The 25,136-nt window shown below is 38.7% G+C and overlaps 1 protein-coding gene across 1 annotated transcript; it reads left to right on the top strand.

Moving 5' to 3' along the window:
• The first annotated feature begins 1,438 nt into the window (after positions 1 to 1,438).
• LOC308405771 (putative ferric-chelate reductase 1) lies at positions 1,439 to 19,328 on the top strand. The gene is made up of 15 exons (XM_080896513.1): positions 1,439 to 1,793; positions 8,966 to 9,102; positions 9,543 to 9,640; positions 9,720 to 9,855; positions 10,798 to 11,001; positions 11,280 to 11,381; positions 11,489 to 11,633; positions 12,771 to 12,875; positions 13,540 to 13,655; positions 13,823 to 13,909; positions 16,306 to 16,397; positions 17,363 to 17,421; positions 17,545 to 17,682; positions 18,482 to 18,513; positions 18,601 to 19,328. The coding sequence occupies exons 1-15, from the start codon at positions 1,607 to 1,609 to the stop codon at positions 18,688 to 18,690; spliced, it is 1,728 nt and encodes a 575-aa protein (XP_080752639.1). The 5' UTR covers positions 1,439 to 1,606; the 3' UTR covers positions 18,691 to 19,328.
• Positions 19,329 to 25,136: the final 5,808 nt, after the last annotated feature.

Genomic DNA, 25,136 nt, shown 5'->3' with positions numbered 1-25,136 from the left:
TTTGGCTATTCAAAGTAGCAAAGATTGTATCCTGTGTGAAACCTCTGCATGCCACAGTTTAAAATAATCAAAAAATATCATAAATATCAGAAGTAGTGTTGAATGTTTAGTGAAAAAATACACCCTAAAGCAAAATCCCCAGATGTTGACCTCACAGGAGTGAGAAAACCCCCCCATGAAAGATGGTGTTGAAAAAGGAAAATGAACTATCCAGTTTTATTCTTCAGAGAAAAGAGATTTATTGTTGCTGATTAGTGAGTTTTACTGCAAATTGGTCCTGAAAATCTAAACCTGAAAGAATACTGCCAAGTCATGATGCAGTCATCAGTTACTGGCCCTCCCAGTTTCATCCCCAGTATTCTAACAACAGCACTGTGTTATTTATGGTCTGTTTTTCCACTGACTGCAGCAATGAGTCATCTGGAAAATAATTTAACTGCAATGCATTTTCTTGTCAAGGTTTTTATAATTGATACGTGCCAGGTCCTTTCTCTTTTCCTTCCCATCTCCCTTTTCCTATTCTATTTTTGTCAAACACCTTGGTATACCCTTGGTTTTTTTTAGTGTGCTTTATAAATAAAGTTTATTATTATTGTATTTTTGCTGCTGTGCACTGCTCCACTGACCTGGGGCTGCTGCTCAGGTCTGGTTATAGACAGCTGTGAAGAATTGAAATCCCACTACTCTGGGTTGAGCCCACAAACGGGACCATCTCCCTTCACTGTCACTACAGAGCAATGGCGCTACAGAGTTGGAGAGGATGTCAAAGGTAAGAAGAGAGGAGTAAGTGTGCCACTGGTCCAGGTGTGGGACCATGATCGGTCAAAACAGCACAGACGGTCCAGTTAAATTTGTGCAATTCCTCAAGGCAATGTAAAGTTGAGTAACACAAGAAGAACATAGAATAAACTGTTCAAAGTTTAAATAAATTTTACTTGAATCATTCACTCTCTTTAATCCTTATTACATCCCTCCAGATATTTGCTTTTCTCTTCCTCGCCGTCTGTTTTACCTGCTGCACTGCAGAAGCTCCGCCACGCTCATCTTTTGCTTCACCTGTTTCTAGTTTCTTTATCTTTGTTCTTTCTTGCCTTTTCAGCTTGACTTTTTCGCTTGTATTTGTCAATCTTTATCAACCTGCATGAGCGCAATGGGAAGGTAGCGAAAGACCGAATGCGTTAAGAGATCTGATTGGACAATCCAGTGTAAGAATGTACGAATGAGCGGCTGTCAGTAATTGTAGGGCAGGTGTTCAGGATCCCTTCGAGTCGGTGTTGTGCCGTTGCCTGTACACTGTCGGCCTAAAGGATTGAGCCGTCACTACATAGGAATAAAAAAAAATTAAAACGCATTCGCTCTGGCTCCACCCCTGCTTAGAAGCAACAGGTAAGCCACCTTGGGAAACTCCATGGTGACGTGGGTGTTTTGACCCACACTTTGAAGCAGAGTTCCTGAAACATCTGCGCTTCTTAAGCTCGACACACTGTCGAAACAGAAGTATCCCTATTCAATAGCTATTGCACCTGCAGTGCTCCACCCTATACATCAGTAGTACGTGGTACTCGATGTTTTTCACTGACTGCAGTAACGAGTCGCCTGGAAAATAATGGATCTTCTTGTATTGCTGCTGTTGTGCAGTGCTCCACTCATCCGAGGACACAGCTCAGGTCTGGTTATAGACAGTTGTGAAGAATTGAAATCCCATCAATCAGGGCTGAGCCCACAAACGGCACCATCGCCCTTCATAGTCACCACAGAGCAAAGGCGCTACAGAGTTGGAGAGGATGTCAAAGGTAAGAAGAGAGGAGTAAGAGGGTGCCGACTAGATGGACTGGTGTTCTAGTACCGTCAGTATCGAACAAATAAATCCGATGTATAGATTTAACATCATTAAAGTCCTGGTTAAGGTCAGGAATAAGGTTATGGTCAGGACTAAGGATAAGGTTAGGTTTAGGGCTGGAACGTCTATTACCGCGGGAGCGTCATTGCACTGGATTCCAGCCATAGCCCGCCGCGTACCATAAGAACGCTGAAGGTCTCCTTTCGTGTTCCTCAGGAACGCCGCGGGACGTGACAAAACGTCGACATGTTACGCCTCGGGAGTGAGAACGGGTGATTTTACGATCGATCAGCAGTTCACTCATTGCCATTGATATGTTTGTGATTTCAGCCATGCAACTAAATCAACAAAGAGCATTAAACCCCAAAGCAGCAGGATCTCAGCCTGTACAGAGAAAAATCATAATAGAAATTATGTATTATTATCTAAGAATGCCGTGTTTTTAAGGGCTAACCCCAAAATAGGGAAACATTTATATATTTTCAGGCAATTTAAGAAGCATCTCTGTTTTATGTCAGACTCTGACATATCTGCTTGTAATACAGTAAAACTTTGTTTTCATCACATGACTGAGAACACCGGTGCCGGTGCCATTTCTGCTGTTTTCTTGGCCAACTTACTCTTACAAAAGACATTTTTAATGTTAATTATTATTTTTTTTAACTGCATAAATAAAGGTTATATAAAAGTCACTGCCACAAACTGATTGCGGCTTCTACCTTGTTACACGAATGTTGTTTGTGACTTTATGGCATCCATGAGGGATGCATTTGACATATGTTTCACATATTATAGCCCAACAAGTTACTTATAGCAGTTTAAATACGAGCAATCACTTTATGGCACAACACCGGCTGGGGCAAGGAGGGGCAACTCTCCCTTAAGCAAACATCCTTAAATCAAACTTTTAGAAGTTGAGAAAGAAAATAATAGATTACCCAAAAACTGAAAATGGGCATGATTTGCTACAGTAGCTGGAAAATCCGCTGGAAAAGGCACACATGAGATGATAGGTTTCACCTCTGGTTGGCTCGTTCCTCGTTGTTTTTGTGCAGGCTCGCACAGCCTAGGCAGATAACCCCCACTCACCCTCCCGCCAGCTGAACAGCCAGTCACTGTTTGCAATGAGCTGGTGTCAGGTTTCTCAGTAGGCAGGGCTGAGCAAAACGAAGCAACACATCTCTGTCGTTAAAATCATAGCGACTCTTAAGATAATTAACAGCTAAACATACATCTATTTTTCTACACTCAATGGGAGACTAGTCCATTGTTCTTCTCACAGTTTCAGTCCGGTAGAGAAGAGTTTTTTTCTGTGAGCCTGTCTGCTGCATAGAGCAGACTGGAGGATCTGCGTCTGTCAGGCACCACATGTAACAAAAATGAACAAGCAGTTTCCTCGTTTCATATACTGATGTAATCACAGCGATTTTAGCAAAGCTTGTTCATTTCTGTTACATAGAAGAAAGAGGAATTTAGTGATTTTGGCTCATGAGAAGTCTATAAGAAATAACTTGGAGATATCTATATCCAGAGATCCAGATAGATGTCAGGGACCAAGCAGTAAAGCATAAAGGACACAGGTGGTTTTAATTTAAAAAAGGGGTTTTATTGACCCAAAAATATGAAAATATATTTAACAAAGACAAAACTTAAACAGGCAAACCAATAAAAGAGGTCAACTCAATAGACTAAACTAAAGCTTCAAACAAACATATGACAAACTGACCTCCTGAAATGACACACAGGGGAACTTAAATACCGGTTTAGCTAAACCAAATGACACACACGGGCGAAAACAAGATGGCTGCCATATAACCAACTAATGCAAAACAATGAAACATCCCCCAGGCAATGAAGCATGTGGTGCAATCCAATTAGGCTTTATATATATATATATATATATATATATATATATATATATATATATATATATATATACACTCAACAAAAATATAAACGCAACACCTTTGTTACTGCTCCCATTCCCCATGGGATGGACGTAGAGACCTAAAATTCAGTCCAGATACACAATATAACCATCCCTCCCAAACAGTGGTCACAAATCAGTCCAAATGTGTGGTAGTGGGCACATCTGCTATATTGAGATAATCCATCCCACCTCACAGGTGTGCCACATCAGGATGCTGATCTGACATCATGAGTAGTGCACAGGTGTACCTCAGACTGCCCACAACAAAAGGCCACCCTGGAATGTGCAGTTTTGTCTAACAGCAAAATGCCACAGATGCCACAAGCAATGAGGGAGCGTGCAACTGGCATGCTGACAGCAGGAATGTCAACCAGATCTGTCGCCCGTGCATTGAATGTTCATTTCTCAACCATAAGCCGTCTCCACAGGCGTTTCAGAGAATATGGCAGCACATCCAACCGGCCTCACAACCGCAGACCTCGTGTAACCACACCAGCCCAGGACCTCCACATCCAGCAGGTTCACCTCCAAGATCGTCTGAGACCAGCCACCCAGACAGCTGCTGGAACAATTGGTTTGCACAACCAAACAATTTCTGCACAAACTGTCAGAAACCGTCTCAGGGACGCTCAACTGCATGCCCGTCGTCCTCATCGGGGTCTTGACCTGACTCCAGCTCGTCGCCGTAACAGACTTGTGTGGGCAAATGCTCACATTCGATGGCGTCTGGCACGTTGGAGAGGTGTGCGCTTCACGGATGAATCATGGTTCACATTGTTCAGGGCAGATGGCAGCTGAGAATGTCCCAGTTCTTGCATGGCCAGCATACTCACCGGACATGTCACCCATTGAGCATGTTCGGGATGTGCTTGACCGGCGTATACGACAGCGTGTACCAGTTCCCACGAATATCCAACAACCTCGCACAGCCATTGAAGTGGAGTGGACCAACATTCCACAGGCCACAATTGACAATCTGATAGACTCCATGCGACGATGTGTTGCACTGCATGAGGCAAATGGTGGTCACACCAGATACTGACCGGTTCTGGGTCCCCAGACCCCCAATAGCGCAAAAAACTGCACATTCCAAGGTGGCCTTTTGTTGTGGGCAGTCTGAGGTACACCTGTGCACTACTCATGATGTCAGATCAGCATCCTGATGTGGCACACCTGTGAGGTGGGATGGATTATCTCAATATGGCAGATGTGCCCACTACCACACATTTGGACTGATTTGTGACCACTGTTTGGGAGGGATGGTTATATTGTGTATCTGGAATGAATTTTAGGTCTCTACGTCCATCCCATGGGGAATGGGAGCAGTAACAAAGGTGTTGCGTTTATATTTTTGTTGAGTGTATCTCTCTCTCTCTCTCTCTCTCTCTATATATATATATATATATATATATATATATATATATATATATATATATATATATATATATATATATATATATATATATATATATATATATATATATATTTATATATACAGATATATCTATATATCTATATATTAGGGGTGCAACGATATTCGTATCGATATTGAACCGTTCGATACAGTGCTTTCGGTTCGGTACGCATATGTATCGAACAATACAACATTTGTAATTTATTTTATCAATTTTCCTTCTGACGATGCTGTCTGTGTTGAGCGCTCAGTGAATCTGTGTTCGACTACTCCGCCTAGGCTGCACTGTCGAGCGCAGATCCACTGAGCGCTCAACACAGACAGCATAGTCAGAAGGAAGAGCGCAGGGTAGTGATGGCCAAATGAAGCTTTCTGAAGCACTGAAGCTTGTATTGAAAAACGGTTCATTACTCGAAGCTTTTCAACACAGTCCTCTCTGGTGACATCTGGTGGCCAAAAATACGAAGAGCAGCTTGAATCCACAAAATAAAACCAACTGCTTCATTATGACTGATATTGGGCCGCCGTTGCTTTGAAAGTTTATTTTTGGGAGGTTAAGAAAATGTGGTTTATTTGTTTAATAAATAATTTTGACCAGTAAACTCTTCTTGTTTAAACATGCACCATGGCGTGGTCTTTCTTTGCTTGTGACTTCTTGATGTTGGTAAATACAATAATTGAAAAATACCACGTTACATATAATATACATATGATAATGTACAACACATTGTGGAGTATGCTTCTGCTGTGAGCATATATAATATATATAATATTATATATTAGGGAAATTTTCCTAGACATATTTTTGACCTGGAGGTAGAATTGATTGTGAAATGGAAAGGGAAAATGCTTATGAACAAAAACATGATGCATTTAAAGTAGCTCTTTCTCATTTTTATTTAAGAAGAGAATTTGTTCCACTGTGCGATGGCCGAACCTGTTCCTTTTCGTGGAGATCATTTCTCCTGCCTTAAGGAAAATCCCTTCACATGGAACAGAGGAGGCTGGAATGCAGAGAAACTGGTAGAGATGCAGTTATACAGTCTACCTGGGCCCCACAAACTATCAGCTGAAGAGAATAAATAGATTACATTGCTGCACATTTGGCAGACTAACATTTTCAGATTAATTAAACAATAAAATATATATTTTTATAACATTACATGTAAAGAGTCAAGTGGAAGTTTTTCTAAAGTTATTTAATGATATTTATACTATGAAAGCAGATTTTTTTTTTGACATTTTAAGTTTTTTCCCATTATAAGATATAATAAACACGCACAAAACAAAAGCAAACGGCCAGAACACAAAGCTGGAAAACCCACCCAACTGACCAAAATCAACTCAAAATTCTCCCACACAACAGAACCTCCTCTATTCCTCGCTGGCTCCAAATCTCTCAATGGAATGATCAGTGGTTTGCTATCTGTCACCATCAAAACACCACAAATCCCGCGAATGATTCGCTTCCTTATAAACCATTGAATCAGACACCGAAGCAGTTAGGTTCCAAATGAAGCTTCGGACGTCACTGATCACGTGACTCTGGCCAAACGAATCAAGCTTCGACACAGTGCTTCTGAAGCAGTGTGTTGATTTTTTTTGACACACGCACCGGAGCTTCAGCTTCAAGCGGACCATCACTAGCGCAGGGCAAGCTAGCGAGGCAGAAGTTAAGCTCTCCTTGCAACAGGCAAATTGAACTTCATTCAGATCTGGCGTTTGGAATTATTTTGGTTTTCATGTGACGTATGACCCTGAAGGTAAGCGAGTCATGGACTAAAGTAAAACAGTATGTTGGATGTGCCATGCAATGCTCAATTACATTGGTGTGAACTAGTGTGTTAGCGCAGTTAGCTCGTTAACATGTTGGCCGTCTAGCCCCATGCACGGAGCGATCGGCGGTAGCTCGTTAACGGAGATTTGCCGTGTTGTGGCGTTAAGGTCATTTCAACGAGATTAACCTGAAAGCACTAGTGGGAACACAACGAATATGACTGCACATTTACGCCGACATCATCCTAGTGCAAAGACAAGTGAAAGCAGACAAAAAAAAAGCAAGCATGCTACTAACTTTAGCCGAGTCATTTAGACCGCTGTTAGCACATGATTCTCCTTATGCTGCTGAGAATATAGCCCGGAAGAAGCAGATAGTATAGCTTTTATTTTGGAAAGAGCCATTTCTCTGTAATAAACTCTCTTTTCCAAAGATGAGTGATTCCTCAATCAGATACAGGGCTTGCAATATCACTAGCCCGACGTCCTGGAGCTAGCGATTTTTTTCAGTCGGGCTACCAAAATCTTTCTCTTCCCTGCCCGTCGGGCTATTGTAGGAAAAATATATGTCAATGCTTTTGCATTCTTTCAGAAATGTAGCTGGGTAATTATGTCATTGGCATCGGTGAGCCACTGTCAATATGTGACATATTGAAGTCGCGTTTGAATTTGCGCTCGTTTTTTTTGCTTTCACTTTGCAATCGTGCGAACTGTGTATAGAGAGCGACAGCACTGATCTGTGAGTGATGATAATTTGTGCACCAATTCCTCTGACATCGTCTTATTAATCGTTAGCTTACTATGCAAACATGACAAGTGAAATCTCCCGCAGCTTAAACATGTGAGAGGTTGATCGCGCAGAGAATCGCTGAGCTTATGTGAGTGCCTGTGTAAAAGCATTTCAGTTCTGCTGAGCCAAATAAGACCGGTCAGGGTGAAGAAGTGACAGCCAAAGAAAAGCTTACCACAAAACAGAGAAGTTATGACAAATGAGACTATAAGGCAAAAAGAAAGTGCAGCTTCATGGTTTCATGGACAAAAGAATTTCTGTGGCTGCAATATGACGAGCTAAATAACCAGGGCTGCACATAAGTGGTCCGCAGGTGCGCATTCGCTGTCAAAATAAAAAACACGCACAAGGGTTAGGGTTAAATTTAAAAACTGTACTTTTGAGTTAAAATATATATTTATAATTTTAATAAATGACAAATTAAAAATGCATGAACATTTTTTTGTATCGAAAAAATATCGAACCGTGACACCAAAGTATCGAACCGAACCGAACCGTGAATTTTGTGTATCGTTGCACCCCTACTATATATCTATATATCTATAGATCTATATCTATAGATCTATATCTATATCTATATATATATATATATATATATATCTAAGTTTTTGGAAAGGGAAGCAGGAGACTGTCTGCAACTGAACAGCTCCACTCTCCTCAATCCACTCTATAACAACAGAGTTCAGTTACTTGCAAAACAAACAAGCTTAAAACGAGAACAAAAAGTTAAAATGCTCTGTTCTAAATCTGTGTTCTACAAATTAGTTTGAGAATTGTAGGAAAAGACATGGTGAATCGTTTTCTTTTTTTCTTTTTTCTTTTTTATTACTATGCCAACCCCTTTTAAGTTTTGTAAATATTCGCTATAGTGAGAGGTCTTATTTTATTCTTGCTTTATTTTGCAAATTTATTTGAGAATCAGGTCATTCAATTAAGATACATTCCATGTTGGCTGTAAAGAGTTGGACGGATACTTAATTTTATTCTTTTAATTTTTATTCTATTTTTTGGTTTTATTTCTTAAGATTTGGTGAACTCTCTTTTTTTTTTTTTTTTTCTTTTTTAAATAATAATTTGGCCACCACTTTCCTGCCTCCGTTGCCACCATTTGCCCCCTTTACATTTCTGTCTGGCCCCTCATATATGCCTGTCTAGAAGCGGCCCAGTTGAGAACTGTCCAACTGACTGAATAAAATGTTTTTCTGTGATTCCAAGTTGAGCTACAGGGTCCGGCCTCCACACCATTCACAGGTTTCCTGTTGGAGGCTATAGAAGTGGGAAGTGAGACTCCTGTAGGTTCCTTTGCCACACCAGCAGGGGCTGCTAAAGTCCTCACCTGCAGCCAAAGACCTGTGAGTTTCCTTTCATGTTAATGTGAGCATCATGCATGATCATATGTTATACCTTAAGTCTACTGAAGGGCATATCAATCAATGAAGTAAAATGAAAACATTTAATGTATTCAGTACATTACTGAAAAAGACAGTCAGGTTTTTTTCTGACGCAAATACTAAAGAAAACAATGTGAACATGTGCAATAGAGCAAATCTTAGACCTACCTATACAAAGTTAATACATAGTTTTAGTGACAAGCTGCAAGGTGCATAATTAAAATTATATTGCAATATTGTTTCACAGCACATCATTTGATTTGCTTTCCTTTGGTAACTTTAACTATGTATAACAGTGACTGAAACAGTATAAACATGTCAAATAACGAAAACAGATGATATACAGTACATTCAAACAACATAATGATGTCATAGTCTCTCTCTCATGTGTGTGTGTCCAGAGCTCGGCTGTGTCCCACACATCAGGCTTTAATAGCAGCTACATTCAGGTGACATGGAGATCAGAACCATCAGGAGACATCAAAGCTGTTCAGTTCCGGTAAAGTTCATTCATTCTAGCAAAGCACTTTGACTAAGTGTTTATACCCCAGTTCACACTGGTTTTGGTGTCGCTGCAGTGCATCCTTTGTGCAGAATTCTACAACATTTTGGGTTAATGTGATGAGCTCTGTCCTGACCTTCACTAATGGCAGAGCTGCTAGATCTGCAGGTGCCCTCACTGGGAATGGCAGTACAGACCCTGCACCACTTGTTGTAAGTAACAATGTCTGTTTTGAACACAATATGAAATTCACTACCAAACAAGCTGGTTGAATCATTGGCCAGTTTAACTGATTTGAAAGTATCCGTTGGTTTTGAGGCTGATGGCAGTCTACCATCTTTTATATTCTGTGGCACATCTTATACTGGGGCTGACTGTGGATCAGGAGATGGGTGTACACTGCTCTATCTAGCACAGACACACTAAATGGAAAGCAATAAATATTCTGGCCTTGATGGACAAATATGAAAGATGAAAAAGTCAGTCTAGCAACACTGCTGTTTATGTAGTTTATGCGTAAACCTGAATTTTTAGAAATCTGCTTCACGTTTGTCATACACTCTTGAATTTCTAGAGCTTTTCTTGAGAGCCCAGAGTTAGCATGGCCCATTGAGCTAGGGCGCTTTCATACAATAGGTGTTTTCTCAAAATCAGAATTTTCTTTTTTGTTTAAGATTTGACTGTTTTTGTTAACTCTTAATATCTATCACGTTAGTGTTTGGTTTTCTCTCAACTGTGAGAGAGATTTTTCAAGCGAAGTCTCACACATGCATTTTGGTCTTGCACAAAATTTCCCAATTGGGAAAATAGGCAAAAACCTCAGAGGTTGATGTTAGGGCCAACATAGTGGTTAACGGTTAGTACTGTCATTGACACAGGAACTCTGCGTGTTCTAACTGTGCCTCTGTGGATGATATACTTGTTAGATTAGTTGGTGATTGTAAACAGTATGGATGTACTTATGTACTCAAGCCATTTATACCTAGTTTCTAAATAGCTTGTTAGCAGAACTATAGAACAGTAATGTGCAGTACTGTGCTTGGCTTAATGTTAATATATATGCAAACTGAGAAAAGAAAATGCTAAATGGTATATTCAAGTACAACATGATGATGTCATGGTTTCTTTCTCTCTCTTCCTCTGTGTATGTCCAGAAATCAGCTGCATCCATCTCTAGCGCTAACTGTGGCGTCACCAAAGTGTGCTTCAGTCAGCCTTCAAACTGTGACCCAGCAGTCAGTGCTAGCTGTTATTTCATGTCAGCCATGATGTTAGCCGGTGGTACAGCTGTCCAGTATGAGATGACTGGTCCTTATGAAGGCTACATCGCTTTTGGATTCTCTGATGATCAGAAGATGGTAGCGTAATGAAAATGTTCTTGATTCTATGACTGTTACATTTTTTTTAAGAGATAACAATAGTAAGGCTCTTGGCATACTTGTACATGAGCAGCACCTGTGGGTGAACAGCTGCTGTTACAACTTCAGTTTGTTTTTGAAAGTTCACAACTTTTAGAAAACATCTGGTTGCCTTGTTTTCCCAAACAATATCAACAAGTTTGGATTTTTTCCCCCCACAAGAATTAATCATTAAATAATAAGCATGCTAATTCCTTACTATATTTGTCTTTCCTCAGGGAAACGATGATATTTATGTTTGTGGAATGAACAGTAATGGACAAGTTGGTGTGCAACATATGTATTCAACAGGACGAACAACTCCACAAGTTGTTGCTCTGGTACTGAAGTATTTCTGATATCAGTGATTTATATAAGGCTAGAATGTTTAGATATAATGCTTTGTTTCTGCTCTTAAAAATTGTGAAATTTCTTATGTGTCCTACAGGGGAACGTTTATAATATAACAACGTCATTGCAGAACAATGTCATCAGTTGTTCCTTCACTACTACGGAGATAATTTCTATACAGGGGACTTCAGGTTTCAGCCAATCCTACTACTTCATGTTTGTCTGCGGACCCAGCAGCAATGGTAACTACATGTGCCAGACTGTTTCTTACACCACAGCAGTGTAGTTTATATAACTTAACCTATCATATCAATAAATTGAAGATAGCATGCGATGAAGAAGACTATGGACTTCACAATATACTTAGAGAAAATAGCACATATGTCTCAAGACATGCATGCAGGTGATTGGATGAAAAAGAGTGTCCAAACTCTTCATGTCAAGGCTACATGGTGGTGAGGGTTTGTCGCCCATAAGAAAGATCTGTTCCATCACTCTTAAAATTTAGGCGATTATTTAAATGTGCAATCTTTAAGCACTTCACTCTGAAAAAACGTACTAATAACAAAATTATACTCAAGTAAATACTTTTATTTTGAACAGTTAAGCAGGGCCTTTGATTGTACTTCCTTTTCCAATCGTGTGAACATTTTAAAAGAAGTCACATGTTTAACAAGCCTGGTCAGTTTATGAAAAAAAATATAAAAGAATATTTTTCATGTCTATGTTAAAGTTTCTTTCTAAAGTGTTTTTCTTTTGTAAAACAACAAAAAAATTTAATAAAAATAAAAATATCATAAAGGAATCATACACCAGCATGTATCTAAATTTTCGATTACAGATTCAAACTTACTCAGCCATTGTTGTTGTTGTTGTTGTTGTTGCCATGGTTGTTGATCAATGGTCATGAGAATTTGCATAATTATGATTAAGGAACTGACCTCCCAGTCCTTTGTTCCTTCAATGGGCTGGTTTCAGTCATTATGCAAATGTACTGTTTATAAGATTGGGGAAACCTGCAGTCAGCTGAGACTGAAGACGTCACCTGGATGATGACGAAACGTTTCTCCCACAAAACGCTACGTCCAGATGAACAGAATCAACTTTTGGAAATACTCAGCCATTAGCATTAAAATAATGTGTTTCATGCTTTGGCCATGTAATCACTTTCATCACCTTTCAATACTTCACTTATGGATGTGTTTTTTTTCAGTAACTGCAGCTAATTTTTCGTCTCGACTGAGAGAGCAGATGGTTATTTTCCTTCATTCGTCCTGGCCGTGTTACTCTTTTTTTTGATTCAGCTTATTCTGTGTACACACACACAGCTATACATATACAAACAGTTGTGTATAAGCTTTGCGATATCTTTGCTACAGGACAAATCCAATTCCATAAGCACGACTTCGTCAGCACTACTAAGATGGCCATTTCTACTCCTGTTGTAAGTGAAAGGGGATTTCCTGATATCATCAAAGCTCATGGTAAGATCCTGCACAGAGAGGTCTCTGTGTGAAAGAGTCACTATGTAAAGTCCTTTCTCACTTACTTTGGCCAACCAGTTGACAGTTAGTACACTGTGTTAACCGGTGAATAGTCGAGGATACATGCTACTGGGAACATGGGAAGACATTGAATTTTTTCTTCCATTAAGATTAAACTATTTTATCTATAATACCAAGTAGACTTACATTTCTGTTGCATTTCACAGCGTTTAATGACTAGACTACATTAGATTAGATGAAACTCTATTAATTCCTTGGATTGGTTCCGCCGGGAAATTCAGTTTAATCCCTCGACGTGACAAAATAGACCAAAAACGTGGATTGGGTTTTACAAGTTAGATGCATATTTCTTGGCAGTAACTCTTGCCTCTTTCATGACACAGTGACTTATCATCATGCAAAACAATCATTTGTAACATATTGTACGAATGTACACCATCAAAATCGATTGTTTGTATACAGTTTGAAAGCTATAAAAATATTTCTGTGTTGTACTCCTAATGGCTTGCCTCAGTTGGTTTAATTCTTTTTATAGTAAACCGATATATAGACTAAAGACATGTTGGGACCAGGGAAAGAAACTCATCTTAACTCATAAAACAAAGAGAAGTGGAGAGAACTCCAAAACTAAACTGTTTTTCAGGGTCACTAATGCTGATTGCCTGGATGACCACGGGAACACTGGGAATGATGGTTGCCCGGTATCTGAAAACAATGGCCAAGGGAACAACAATGTGCAACAAAGATCTCTGGTTTGTGGTGAGTCATCATAGAAAAAAAACATACTAAGAAAATATTAAGTATTATATGTCAGATATGTTAGACTTTTAAGACAGTTGGTCCAAGCTTAATCTTATTTGGGAACTGTTGATTTTGTATATGTTTGGCTTGCTTAATATCATGTTGTATTCTTTATGTTCCTCCAGGTCCATGTTGGAGTAATGCTTCTGACGGTAGCAGCCACAATCATTGCTTTCATCCTCATTTTCGCTCATACTCGGGACTGGTCTGGGGTTGGTACACTAACTCTGCTAGTATCAGAATTATTACAGTTTTATATTTTTAAATTACAGATCAATCAAACAACAAAACTGGCTTTACCTATGTAACACACTATTATTTGCCAGTAAATAACGATTTTTATGATATGAACTTGGTCCTAGTGTCGAAGTTCACAAAGGTTTTGGTTGGAATTACTGAATACAAATTATTGTTTATTTGATACATGAATCCAAATATCCTTCAGATTTTATAGTACCACATTTGAGTCTCCTTTAATACCAGCTTTAAAATGTTTTGCAATTAGTAAATCTACGGACAAGATACTGAGCCTTGAGATGCACCGTGTGTGTGTGTGTATGTGTGTGTTTGTGAATGTTACAAAAGCACTTAGGCATAGATAAAAGTGCTAAATTAAGTGTATAAGCCGTGAGACCAGTTTTCCCGTGCTTCACTCAGGAACGTCAGTTTGAAGAGGAGAAAGAACTTTACGGGACTCCGATGTGAAAAGATGTAACAAAAAATTTATTCTACAGTTTGCATCTTACAGGAGTGGTCAGGTTTAACTTATCCTCAACAAAATAACCTACTACGGTAGGAAAACCGTGTGGCTTTGTTCTACCCTGCTGCCGTATAGCTTATGCCGTGTTAACTCTTTTTCTCTCTCCCCCCTCCCGCACCGCATGCGCTAATTTGCATACATCCGTGATGCCCGGATTTTACTATAAACACGAGTCTTTAAGGCACATGTATTCATGGTGCTACGTAACCAAACCAATACAGCAATAAAATAATTTTAGTTCCACCATAAACATGCATTTACTTCTTAAATTATTAATTACACAACCACGCTTAACAACAGCGAAATATAAATACTAAAACATATGAACTATCTTAACTTGGCTCCCACATTAAGTGTGTTTGTGCATGGATAACCAACGGTAGTACTAGGAAATGCTCAACCCAAGGATATATATGACTGGCTATTAGGATTGATAAAGTCCAAAATAGCACTATTTTTGTGTACCCTCATGTAGGATCTATTCAATTCATTTCAACTTTATTTATATAGCGCCAAATCACAACAACAGTCACCTTAAGGCACTTTATATTGTACAGTAGATCCTACAATGATAGATACAGAGAAAAACCGAACAATCATATCTCAGAATCTTCGTTCCACACTTGCTTGTGGAGTCTATCGGAAGCACTTTCCTTAGCAATGCTGTTGGATACCTCGATACTTTGTAAGCTAAGTTCGGTTATGGAGTTAAAATTTCCAAGGACCTTATTGTTGATCTTTATTTCAGGCATGCTTGCTGTTGACTATAGAACAGTAATCAGGATCGAGGAAGTCATGAAAAAGTGATCTAGTGACTTTTGTCTTTGCCTTTAGGCGCTGAGCATTAATTTTACCTCCATCTGTCTTGTGTGTGATCTGGATGGCTGTATTTAAGTCTTTGAAAGCAGAGAGAAGCAACATCTAAAACGGAAGCTGAAGAGTGTTGGAGCATCCTTGCTTGACTTGAGTGATGGGAAACTCATCATCATCTCAGCCAATGACCAGTCTTGTGTTTACACCATCATGAAAGAATCTGATTACTTTTTCCATCTTGGGAGGGATTCCTGTTCAGAAAATAGCGTCATACCCAAGATTGTGGGCATGACGCTAATGTTGAACACCTTAACAAAGAGGTTTTACAGATGCATATTGTGTTTCTTACGTTTCTTTTGGATCTATCTTGCGGCGAGCATTATGTCAACGGTGCCTCTGCTCTGGGGGAAACTGCACTGGCTTTCTGGTAGTGTCCCTTCTGAAGATAGGTATTCAACCTTTTTAAAATCACCTTATAGAGGATCTTGCCTGCTTGATAGTTGACACAACAGGACTTTTCACCTTTGCCTTTGTGCAGCTGCACTATTCTGGCATCTTTCAGATCTTGGGGTAAATAGTCATCCTCAAACCACATAAAAGGAAGTGAGTAGGAAGGTGCTTTATAAGTACCGATCCATTTACCGTTTAAGACCCACAGACTTGTGTCCTCTGAGTTATCATGCAGTTTGTCACTGTGTTTTTAATTTCATTAAAAAATTTGCTTATCATTAAAAACTCCTTTGCAACCAGAGATAATTACACCTTACAGTAATTTAAGCGATGTAAATTAAACATTAAACAATACTATACAACACAGATCAAAAGCACAGCCAACATACTGGAAGATATTATTAAGTAACTCTTCTTAATAGTAATGGTAATTATTAAAAACAGCATCTCTATAAAATCAAAGTATCATTTAAATTTTTTATTTGTCTTGACATTCTTTAAACACTCTCTGTAGTTACGTGTTTCCACTGTCAGACTGATATTTACATCATCATGATTACCAGTGTTAATGCTGTTGGTTTCCAGGGAGCACATCCAGTGTTGGGTTGTCTGGTTATGATCCTCTCCTTCTTCCAGCCTATAGTGGCTATGCTGCGCTGCGGACCACAGCATCACCTGTATGTATCAATCTGTGTGTGCTTCTAATTTAATTTACTATGGCATGCCAACACACATTTTAGAGTTCAATGACTGTTTTACACACATTATTGTTTTTTAGTACACTTATTTGACAAATTTTGGAAACACCATCAGCCAAAAGCATGGGGCAGCACCTGCTTAATGACTGCATTCACTGTTCACTCGTTTCAGTGTAGTTGATAACCTCTGATAGCTCTGTTCATATTTCTTCCATAAATATCATTACAATTTCAAATCTTTTCCATCTTTTCTCACTGGCACTTTACTGTTCAGTGTACCAAATGTTTAGTTATTTCACTGAATGGCTGTAGCTTTGGAGGCCATGCTCCATGCTTAGCCCCAGTTAAGTGACTGTGAAGAAGGAGCCACCATCATGGATTGAACACTGAACAGTTCAGCCAATCTCCCAGTGTCACCAATATAACCATCCGCCCAAAATACTAAATAAGCATACATATCCATGAATGAAGTCATTTCTCCAAAGGGAAACAAAACTTTTTTCTCAATGGAAACACTCATATCTCATATCTACAAGACCTCGCAGTACCTTATTATCCTAACAGAACACTTTGCTGTCAGACTGGCTGTTTTTCCTAGAGTTTCAAAAGTAGGTATAGGAGGCTGCTGCTTTCAGCCCCCTCTACCATGAAACCAGCTCTCAGAAACAGCAACCCTCTCTACTTTTAATTTTAGGCCTAAAATTTTCTGTTTTGTTATAGCTTTTACTTGGGGCTTAATCAGGTGACCCAGAACCATCCGCTGGTTATGATGCAATAAGCTTAGGATGCCGGGTGATGCACTGAATCTTCTTCACAGATCTCTTTTCACTGTGTGTTTGTCCACCACTGCTGCTTCTGTCAAGCAAATGATATGTGCTGTCCTTTCTTTCTTACACTGACTTCAGCGGTTTATGTTTTCATATTTATTCTCTTTTGTTTGACAGGCGGTATCTATTCAACACATCACATTTTTTGAATGCAGTGATAATAAAATCTTTAGCCGGTAAGCCTTTGTTTTACTTCATGCTGTTCTGCACTCTTTTATAAATTCTAATTTATTTTCCAAAGCAGACACACCGTCACCCGTGCTGTTGGTCTTAAATATGTGTTTCTTTGTGTTACACAGTGGGAGCCATATTTACAGGCCTGAACTTGATTGACAGCAGTGATGGATGGTTAATGAAAGTCATGGGTGGCTTTCTTGCCTGGGAAGCTCTCTTTTACATCATGTTGGAGGTTCATAATGGGAAATCTAAGGAGAAAGGTAAATCTTTGTTTTTCCTCATTATAAGTAATCATCACTTAGAAAAGTGCATGTAAAGGTTAAAGGTTTTTTCTCCTCCTCATCTCATCATTCTAGTACAAAAAAATCTTTTTTCTCTTTTTTTTCAGAACTTTTCCTGAAAGGTTTTCTGACAAAGTCTAATCAACCTTACTGTTCTATAGTGTAACCCCTCTCAAAACATGCTCCTCTGAGGGGCATTCATTCTTTCTAGGAGTATTCCAGATTTGCCTCCTCTCTTAAGTCTTTTCTATTTTAGTTTTCAGTCCAATATTGGCCTCCCTCCCTTACAGTAATGTCTCTTTTTCAGTCATATTTAAAACTACACTTAAAAAGCTTCATTATTTCATGACATGAAAAGGGAACAGGCCTTTACTTGGCCATTGAACTGTTTCTTAGTCTAGTATAGGCCAAAAGAAACTGGGAGTGTGTATATGGCTAAATGGTTAATGTAATTGTTAATGCATTATTATTATTATTATTATTATTATTATTATTATTATTATTATTATTATTATTATTATTATTATTATTATTAAAAGAAATGTAATCACATATTTTATGATTTTAAACTGTTTAAATCATATGTAAATGAATATGTAAACAAATTTAAAATGAAATGAAAGCTGAAATCAAATAACTTAATCTACCGGTATAAATCAAATAATTAAAAACAAGCCAGAACTAATCTGAAGTAAACTGAAAAATAAGATTCAGATGAGGAAACACTCTGGGGGTTGGTTGTGCCCTTTTTAACTGTTGTTTCTTCTCTGGATTTCAGGCAGTGCTACTGTAGAAGTGGAATCAGAATCGGTAAGTTGAAAGAAATATAAAAGCAATTAACAATTAATCACCATAACACTGCAATGATCTTTTAATTGAATTACATTGTTTTGTTAGGTAAAAATTGATGGTCTGCTGATCGGTCTGTTCTTTCTGGGAAACATTTGCTTTTTGGTGGCACTTTTGGTTGGAATTGGGGTGAAATAAGAGCCCCAAAAGAATTGTCTGAAGAATTGTTTTTTTTCTTTTGGTATTTTATCCAAATACACCTGATGGGATATTGTGCACTGAAAGTTTGGACCCATTGAGATTGTTTTCTCTTTTTTTTTTTTTCTTTTTTTTTTTTAGTGGATGTTTTTGTTCGATATTTTCCTTAAGCTTTCAGTTTCATGGCTAACCTTAAGTTCAGTTACTGAAGTAAATTGGCAATCAGCATCTAACCAAACTCCATTTGGTCAGAACTGATTGTCCATTATAGAGTGCAATGATGTTTTTCCACAAGCATTATAAAATTTTTAGTTGTTGATTTTTAGGAATCCTAGTTCCTGTTAGAGGTAAAGACCTTATATTTGATTCCATGTGAGCTGATTTCTGCTATCCAATGTTTTCTTGTATTTTGTTGTTAAGTCTTTGTTTCCTGTTATGTTGCTTCCTGTTTTATTTTGTGAGTCTCTTGTCTCTTATGTTTTGTCCTTGGTAAGTTTAAGGTGTGCTTCATACACCCATGTGTTTCTAATGCATGTATAGTCTTAGATTCTCTTTGTCATTGTGTTGGCTTACTTACATGTGTTTCTGTGGTTTTCGTTTCTGGACTTTGACATGCTAATAAAAGGTCATTTTATGAGTTTTACCTTAAGCCTGTCTCTGACTGCTGTATTTAAGTCCTGTGTCTTCCTCAGCCTTTGATAAATATAAAGTAAAGTAATGAATTTTTCTGTAGGCAAGTCAATTTAGCTACCTAACACCCCCCCCCCCCCCCACCCCCCAAAAAAGGCATTTGATTAAAAAACAAAACAAAGTTATTTTACACAATGTGAAAGCTCAGAACCCTGAGCACAACAAAGGTTTGTTTTAAAAAAGGTTGGACATCAAAATGTTGTGAAAAAAGACCAACGTACTGCTAGAAAAAGAATAAAATGAGTGGGAGACAAAGAGCATGTCATCTGTCAAGATGCTTATTTACCATTCGTGGTGCCAAGAATTTAAATTATAGGTGATGACAGTCAGCAATTTCATTTTAAATAAAAGATGAGATGAAACCTGAAATATTTTTAAATTAAAAGATTAAAGCCTTCCCTTTAATTTTCAATTTTGTTTTCATTTTTTTCAATTAATGGTAAGTAATTTGTGGTTTTCCTTTTCTTTATGAATGGAATTGACCTTTTAAAAAAATGATGATGATAATAATAATAATTATTATTATTATTACTATAACAGTGCGGGATAATAATTATTTTATCCCCAAGCAAAGCATCACTTATTGTTTGGTGGAGAAACCTTTGATGGGTATGTACATGGTAAGCTTCTTAGTTTTATCTTTATATTAATATAATTGTTGTTGTTGTTTTCATAACTGTAACGGGTTTGAAAAACGAATGGAAATTGTTATGAAATCCTCGAAATATTGGTTTCACTTTCATATGTTGAATAACATTCACCATAAAGTCATATTTACTATTGTTCATAATGAATCTGTAAATAATGTCCTTTTTAATGATGGCTTCAATAGGAGAAGCCAGTCATGTACCTTATAGGTTCTACATACATACATTTGAAAAATAAGTGAGCAGAAGTTTCAGTCTGTTCAAAAAAGTCACTGCGAGGATACGTGCCAATTAAAAATTTCAAGTGCATTTCTTTGGCTTTAGAAGTCATGAGGAAATGTAGTTATTTTGTACATATACCTGTTCAGAGATCTTTGGATCTAATTAAATTACTCTCAGTCTCCCATGATGTTTAATGTGCATTTATCAAAATGCCTTTGATTAAGCATAAAAGAGATTCAGTTTGATGCAAAGTGATTGCTTAATTTGGCCTACGTTATCTACACTGTAGCAGTCCTTGTCACAGTCTTTGCTAGTGTGCTAATTTCCACACAATGCATTTTCAGCAAACAAAAGACAATGCTGTTTCTGAAACAAGTGAAAAACGTAGCTTTTATTCAAATACATTCTCTAACTTTTATCAAAGTAGGATTCTTTAGTTACATTCATGCCGCTGCATAATAATAGTCTTGAAATTTAATATTGTTAACAAGAATATAATTTTACCCTTTCCACATGATCACGTAGCAGCCAAACATGTAGAAATAAATATATTTCTTGGCCCTTAGAGGGCACCCACATGTCAGCTAGTCTGCTCAAATGAAACTTCAGTGTATAACTATGACTGGGCAATAGATATCCTTTTTACTGGAGAACTCTATATGCTGAGGTAACCCTTTTGTGTGTGTGTTACGCCTGTCGATGCGTTGTGTTCTGGCATATAAATAAGAGGCAGGAGACAGCACTGGATCTCTGGGCTCTTTACTGTAAGTCGCTGCAACATCTGCAATAAATTGAAATACAGAGCTGTGAGCTGTGTGTGTTGCGCGCCTGCTAGATCACCTCTCCTCTGACCATGCTGAAAGAGCTGTGACCAGGGCACACATGCATGCGCCTACGTCATCACGGCATAGAGGATCGCACTGGCCACAACAGACTCATAGAAAATCCTTAGCATTGTCCAGCAGATATTGAAGAACCTCAGTCGCCTCAAAAAATAGAGACGACTCTGGCCCTTCCTGTAAAATGCTGTGGTGTTTTTAGCTCAGTCCAGTTTATTGTCAATGTGTACTCCAAGGTATTTATAGTCCTCCACAATGTCAACATTGAGCCCCTGGATTGAAACAGAGGTCAAGTGTTTCCTGGTCTTCCTGAAGTCCACAACCAATTTCTTGGTCTTTGCCATGTTAAGCTGCGGATGATTCTTCTCACACCACGTAACAAAGGAGTCGACCACAACCCAGTACGGTTTCATCATCCCTGATGATGCATCCAACCACCGCAGAGCCATCAAAACTTCTGAAGATGCAGGTCTCTGTGCAGTGGCTGAAGTCTGTGGCGTAGAGGGTGAAGAGGAAGGGGGAGAGGATGGTCCCTTATGGTGCTCCTGTGTTGCCGATTACCTTGTCAGACACACAATGTGGAAGACGCACATATTGTGGTCTTCCTGTCAGGTAATCAACAATCCAGGACACTAGAGAAGCATCCCCCTGCATCGCTGTTAGCTTATCACCAAGCACTGGAAAAGTAAAAAAAAAACATGAACCTCACAGTGCTCGCCGGCTGGTCCGGGTGGATGTAGACACGATTGAGCAGATAGATGATGGCGTCCTGTGAGACGGGGCTGGTAAGCAAATTGAATGGGATCCTGATGTGGTCTGACAATGGGTGAGATCTGGTCCAGGATGAGCCTTTCCAGGGTCTTCATGATGTGGGAGGTCAGTGTCACAGGCCTGTAATCCTGGGGGCCACTGGGACGTGGCGTCTTTGGTACAGGGACGAGGCATGATGTCTTCCACAGCACTGGGACCCTCTTCAGACTCAGCATGAACAGTTTATGGAAGACTCCAGAAAGCTGGGGGGCACAGGCCTTGAGGGGACTCACTCCATCTGGTCAAGCAGAGTGGAGTTTCCTCATTTGCATCTGAACCTGGTAAGCATTTAACACTACTACACTGACATACATAATTTTCAATTTAATGAAGTTAAAAATTTGTTGTCTTATTGTCAGTTGTTATTGATTATTAGAAATATATGAAAAAAATGTAACATCTTTACTGCCAGTGAACAATACATATATGTGAATTTGAACATTTTGTCTGTAATTGAATACACCTGGCACACTTTCTACAATAACTGCACTCCTTTCCACTCTTTACTTGAAAGAGCTAAAGTTTTTTTCTTCTTTACGTCTTCTGAGTTAGCCCAGTGAACATCTTTATCTTTAATTAATGCTTTGAAATAGAACCTTTGAATGAGAGAGGAGAGTTGGCAGGCAGATGAGGTTCCTGAGGTCAGGCTAACTGAACCTAGAACACAGGGATATCAAAGGTAAGCAGAAGGCAGTCTGCGTATAATATTACTGTAAATGTTTTGCTGAAAGTGAGTGGAAGAAGCAAAGAATAGAATAGAATAAACCTTTATTATACCACAAATGAGAAATGTGGGTGTTACACAGCTCTAATGGCAATAGGAACAAATACAAAGGCAGGCATTGTTAAACATTAAACAGCTGTGGCAGCCTGGGAACAGGTATGTAGAGACGCCTCAAAGAAGATCTGACAAGCACAGAGAGCTTTAGACACACATTGACAAAAGAAAAAAAAAACAGACTGAAAAATGAAATGGAAAATTAATCCAAGCACCAAGAGACAAATATCATTGAAAAGAATCCTTTTCTTAAAATCTCTATTTACGTCAAGTGGCTTTATTGTCATTCCGACCATGTGCAGTGGTACAGTGCACACTGAAATAAGACAACGTTCCTCCAAGACTATGGCGCTACACATGACATATAACAGACAGTCAACACAGGACTAGATAAGGTACAAGTGTGCAAAAAATGCAAAAGCCTGAGCATTGTGCAAAAAATAACTTGGTGTATGAAGGTATGCATGTGTGTCAGTCCAGCTGCTGAGTGTTCAGGAGTCTGACGGCTTAGGGGAAGAAACTGTCTCGCAGTCTGGCATTGAGGGCCCGAATACTTTTTGCCAGAAGAGTGTGTGTGATGGGTGTGGGGGGTCCTCCACAATGCTGGTGAGTTTGTGGATGCAGCAGGTGCGATAGGTTTCTGTGATGGCGGGAAGTGAGGCTCCAAAGATCTTCTCAGCTGCTCTTACTATCAGTTGTAAGGTATTGTGATCTGATTCCGTGCCGTTACCTTACCAAACAGTGATGCAGCTGCTCGGGACGCTCTCGATAGTCCCTCTGTAGAAGGTCGTGAGAATGGATGGTGGGAGATGGGCTTTTCTCAGCTTCCACAGGAAGTAAAGACCCTGTTGGGCCTTCTTAGTTATGGAGTTAGTGTTGAGGCACCAGGAGAAGTTCTCTGCCAGGAGAACCATGTGGTGGTGATTGTGTCATCCAAAATAGAGGGAAAGTAGTTACATATTTTTATACAATTTGTTGTGTAACTATTTTTTAGAGGTTAGCCTGTCACATGTTTGCTTCTAATAATACAGAAAACATGATTTATACTATCAGGTGTTCCTTCTGTAGTGCAGACACTGAGGTATTGTTTTTTAGCCGATCAGCACCAAAACCCAGTGGGTTCTCTCTCTGGTTAGAGTTCACCTCTCTTAGAACTTGTTGCACAATCATATTTACAGTAAGATAAACTTAATTAATTCACTTCACTTATATTTATATAAGAGTCACAATAGCAGTCACATCAAGGCACTTTATATTATAAGCTAAAGACCCTACAGTAATACAGAGAAAACTTCTGGCAGAACCGCACTCAGTACGGGGTAGCCATCTACTACAGGAGGGGGACAGGTCATAAGATGCCAGATGAGAGTGAAAAGAGATGGATGAAGAAGCACTCACTCATAGGAGGCTTCCAGTATTTTAGCCTAATAGATCTATGTTAAATGAAGTATCCTAATATCCAAGTTCACTGTCAGTAGGATTTTCCTAGATGTGATCAACGAGCTAAATTTTTGTTTTTCTGTGATTCCAAGTTGAGCTACAGGGTCCGGCCTCCACACCATTCACAGGTTTCCTATTGATCATTATCTTCGTTCATAAAACAAAGAGAACCGCAGACAATTCCAACATTAAACTGTGTTTAAGGTGCACTGATGCTGATTGCCTAGATGACCACGGGAACATTGGGAATGATGGTTGCCCAATATCTGAAAAAAATGGCTAAAGGAACGAGAATGTGCAACAAAGATCTCTGGTTTGTGGTGAGACATCATGGACAAAAGAATGTATTATTATGTCCTTTCTGCATGAAACCAAAGCTTTTGCAAACCAAATTATAAACACTTAGTCATATGAAATGTACATTCTAGATGCAAACACACTCACAAATAACAAGTTTTATTGTAGATTCTTTTTGCAAACACACTAAGAAAATAGTAAGTATTATATCTCAGATGTGTTAGACTTGTAAGGCAGTTGGTCCAGTATTAACCCTTTTTGGAGCAGCTGATTTTGTATATGTTTGGTTGTCTTAATATCATGTTGTATTCTTTGTGTTCATCCAGGTCCATGTTGGGATAATGTGTCTGACAGTAGCTGCCACAATCACTGCTTTCATTCTTGCTTTCTCGCATGCTAAGCACTGGTCTGGGGTTAGTACATGGATTTGTTGTGTTTTTCATTACAGGCCAATCAAATGACAAAAATAGGTTTACCTGTGTAACACACTATTATTTTCCAGTAAATAATGATTTTTATGATATGCACTTGGCCCGAGTATTGAAGTTCACAATAGTTTTGGTTGTAACCACTAAATACAAATTATTTTTATTTAAAATATGAATGCAAATACCCTTCAGATTATATTTTGCCACCAGTTTTAATACCAGTTTTTAAATGCAACATGTAAGTAAAGTGAAAATTTATTTATGTTGCACCTTTTTAAGAAAAATATCACAAATA

This window comes from Rhamphochromis sp. 'chilingali' (assembly GCF_963969265.1).
Source record: "Rhamphochromis sp. 'chilingali' genome assembly, chromosome: 11".
Classification (NCBI taxonomy): Eukaryota; Metazoa; Chordata; class Actinopteri; order Cichliformes; family Cichlidae; genus Rhamphochromis; species Rhamphochromis sp. 'chilingali'.
Note: the sequence above shows the minus strand (reverse complement) of the source record. Positions and strands in the feature narration are given on the sequence as shown.

Bases quoted from the DNA above. Each gene is read 5' to 3' on its own strand.
- LOC308405771 (XM_080896513.1), top strand. From the start codon at position 1,607: ATGGATCTTCTTGTATTGCTGCTGTTGTGCAGTGCTCCACTCATCCGA. The intron at 11,002-11,279 runs GTAGCGTAATGA...GTCTTTCCTCAG, and splicing joins TCTCTGATGATCAGAAGATG to GGAAACGATGATATTTATGT. The intron at 17,422-17,544 runs GTAAGCCTTTGT...TGTGTTACACAG, and splicing joins GATAATAAAATCTTTAGCCG to TGGGAGCCATATTTACAGGC.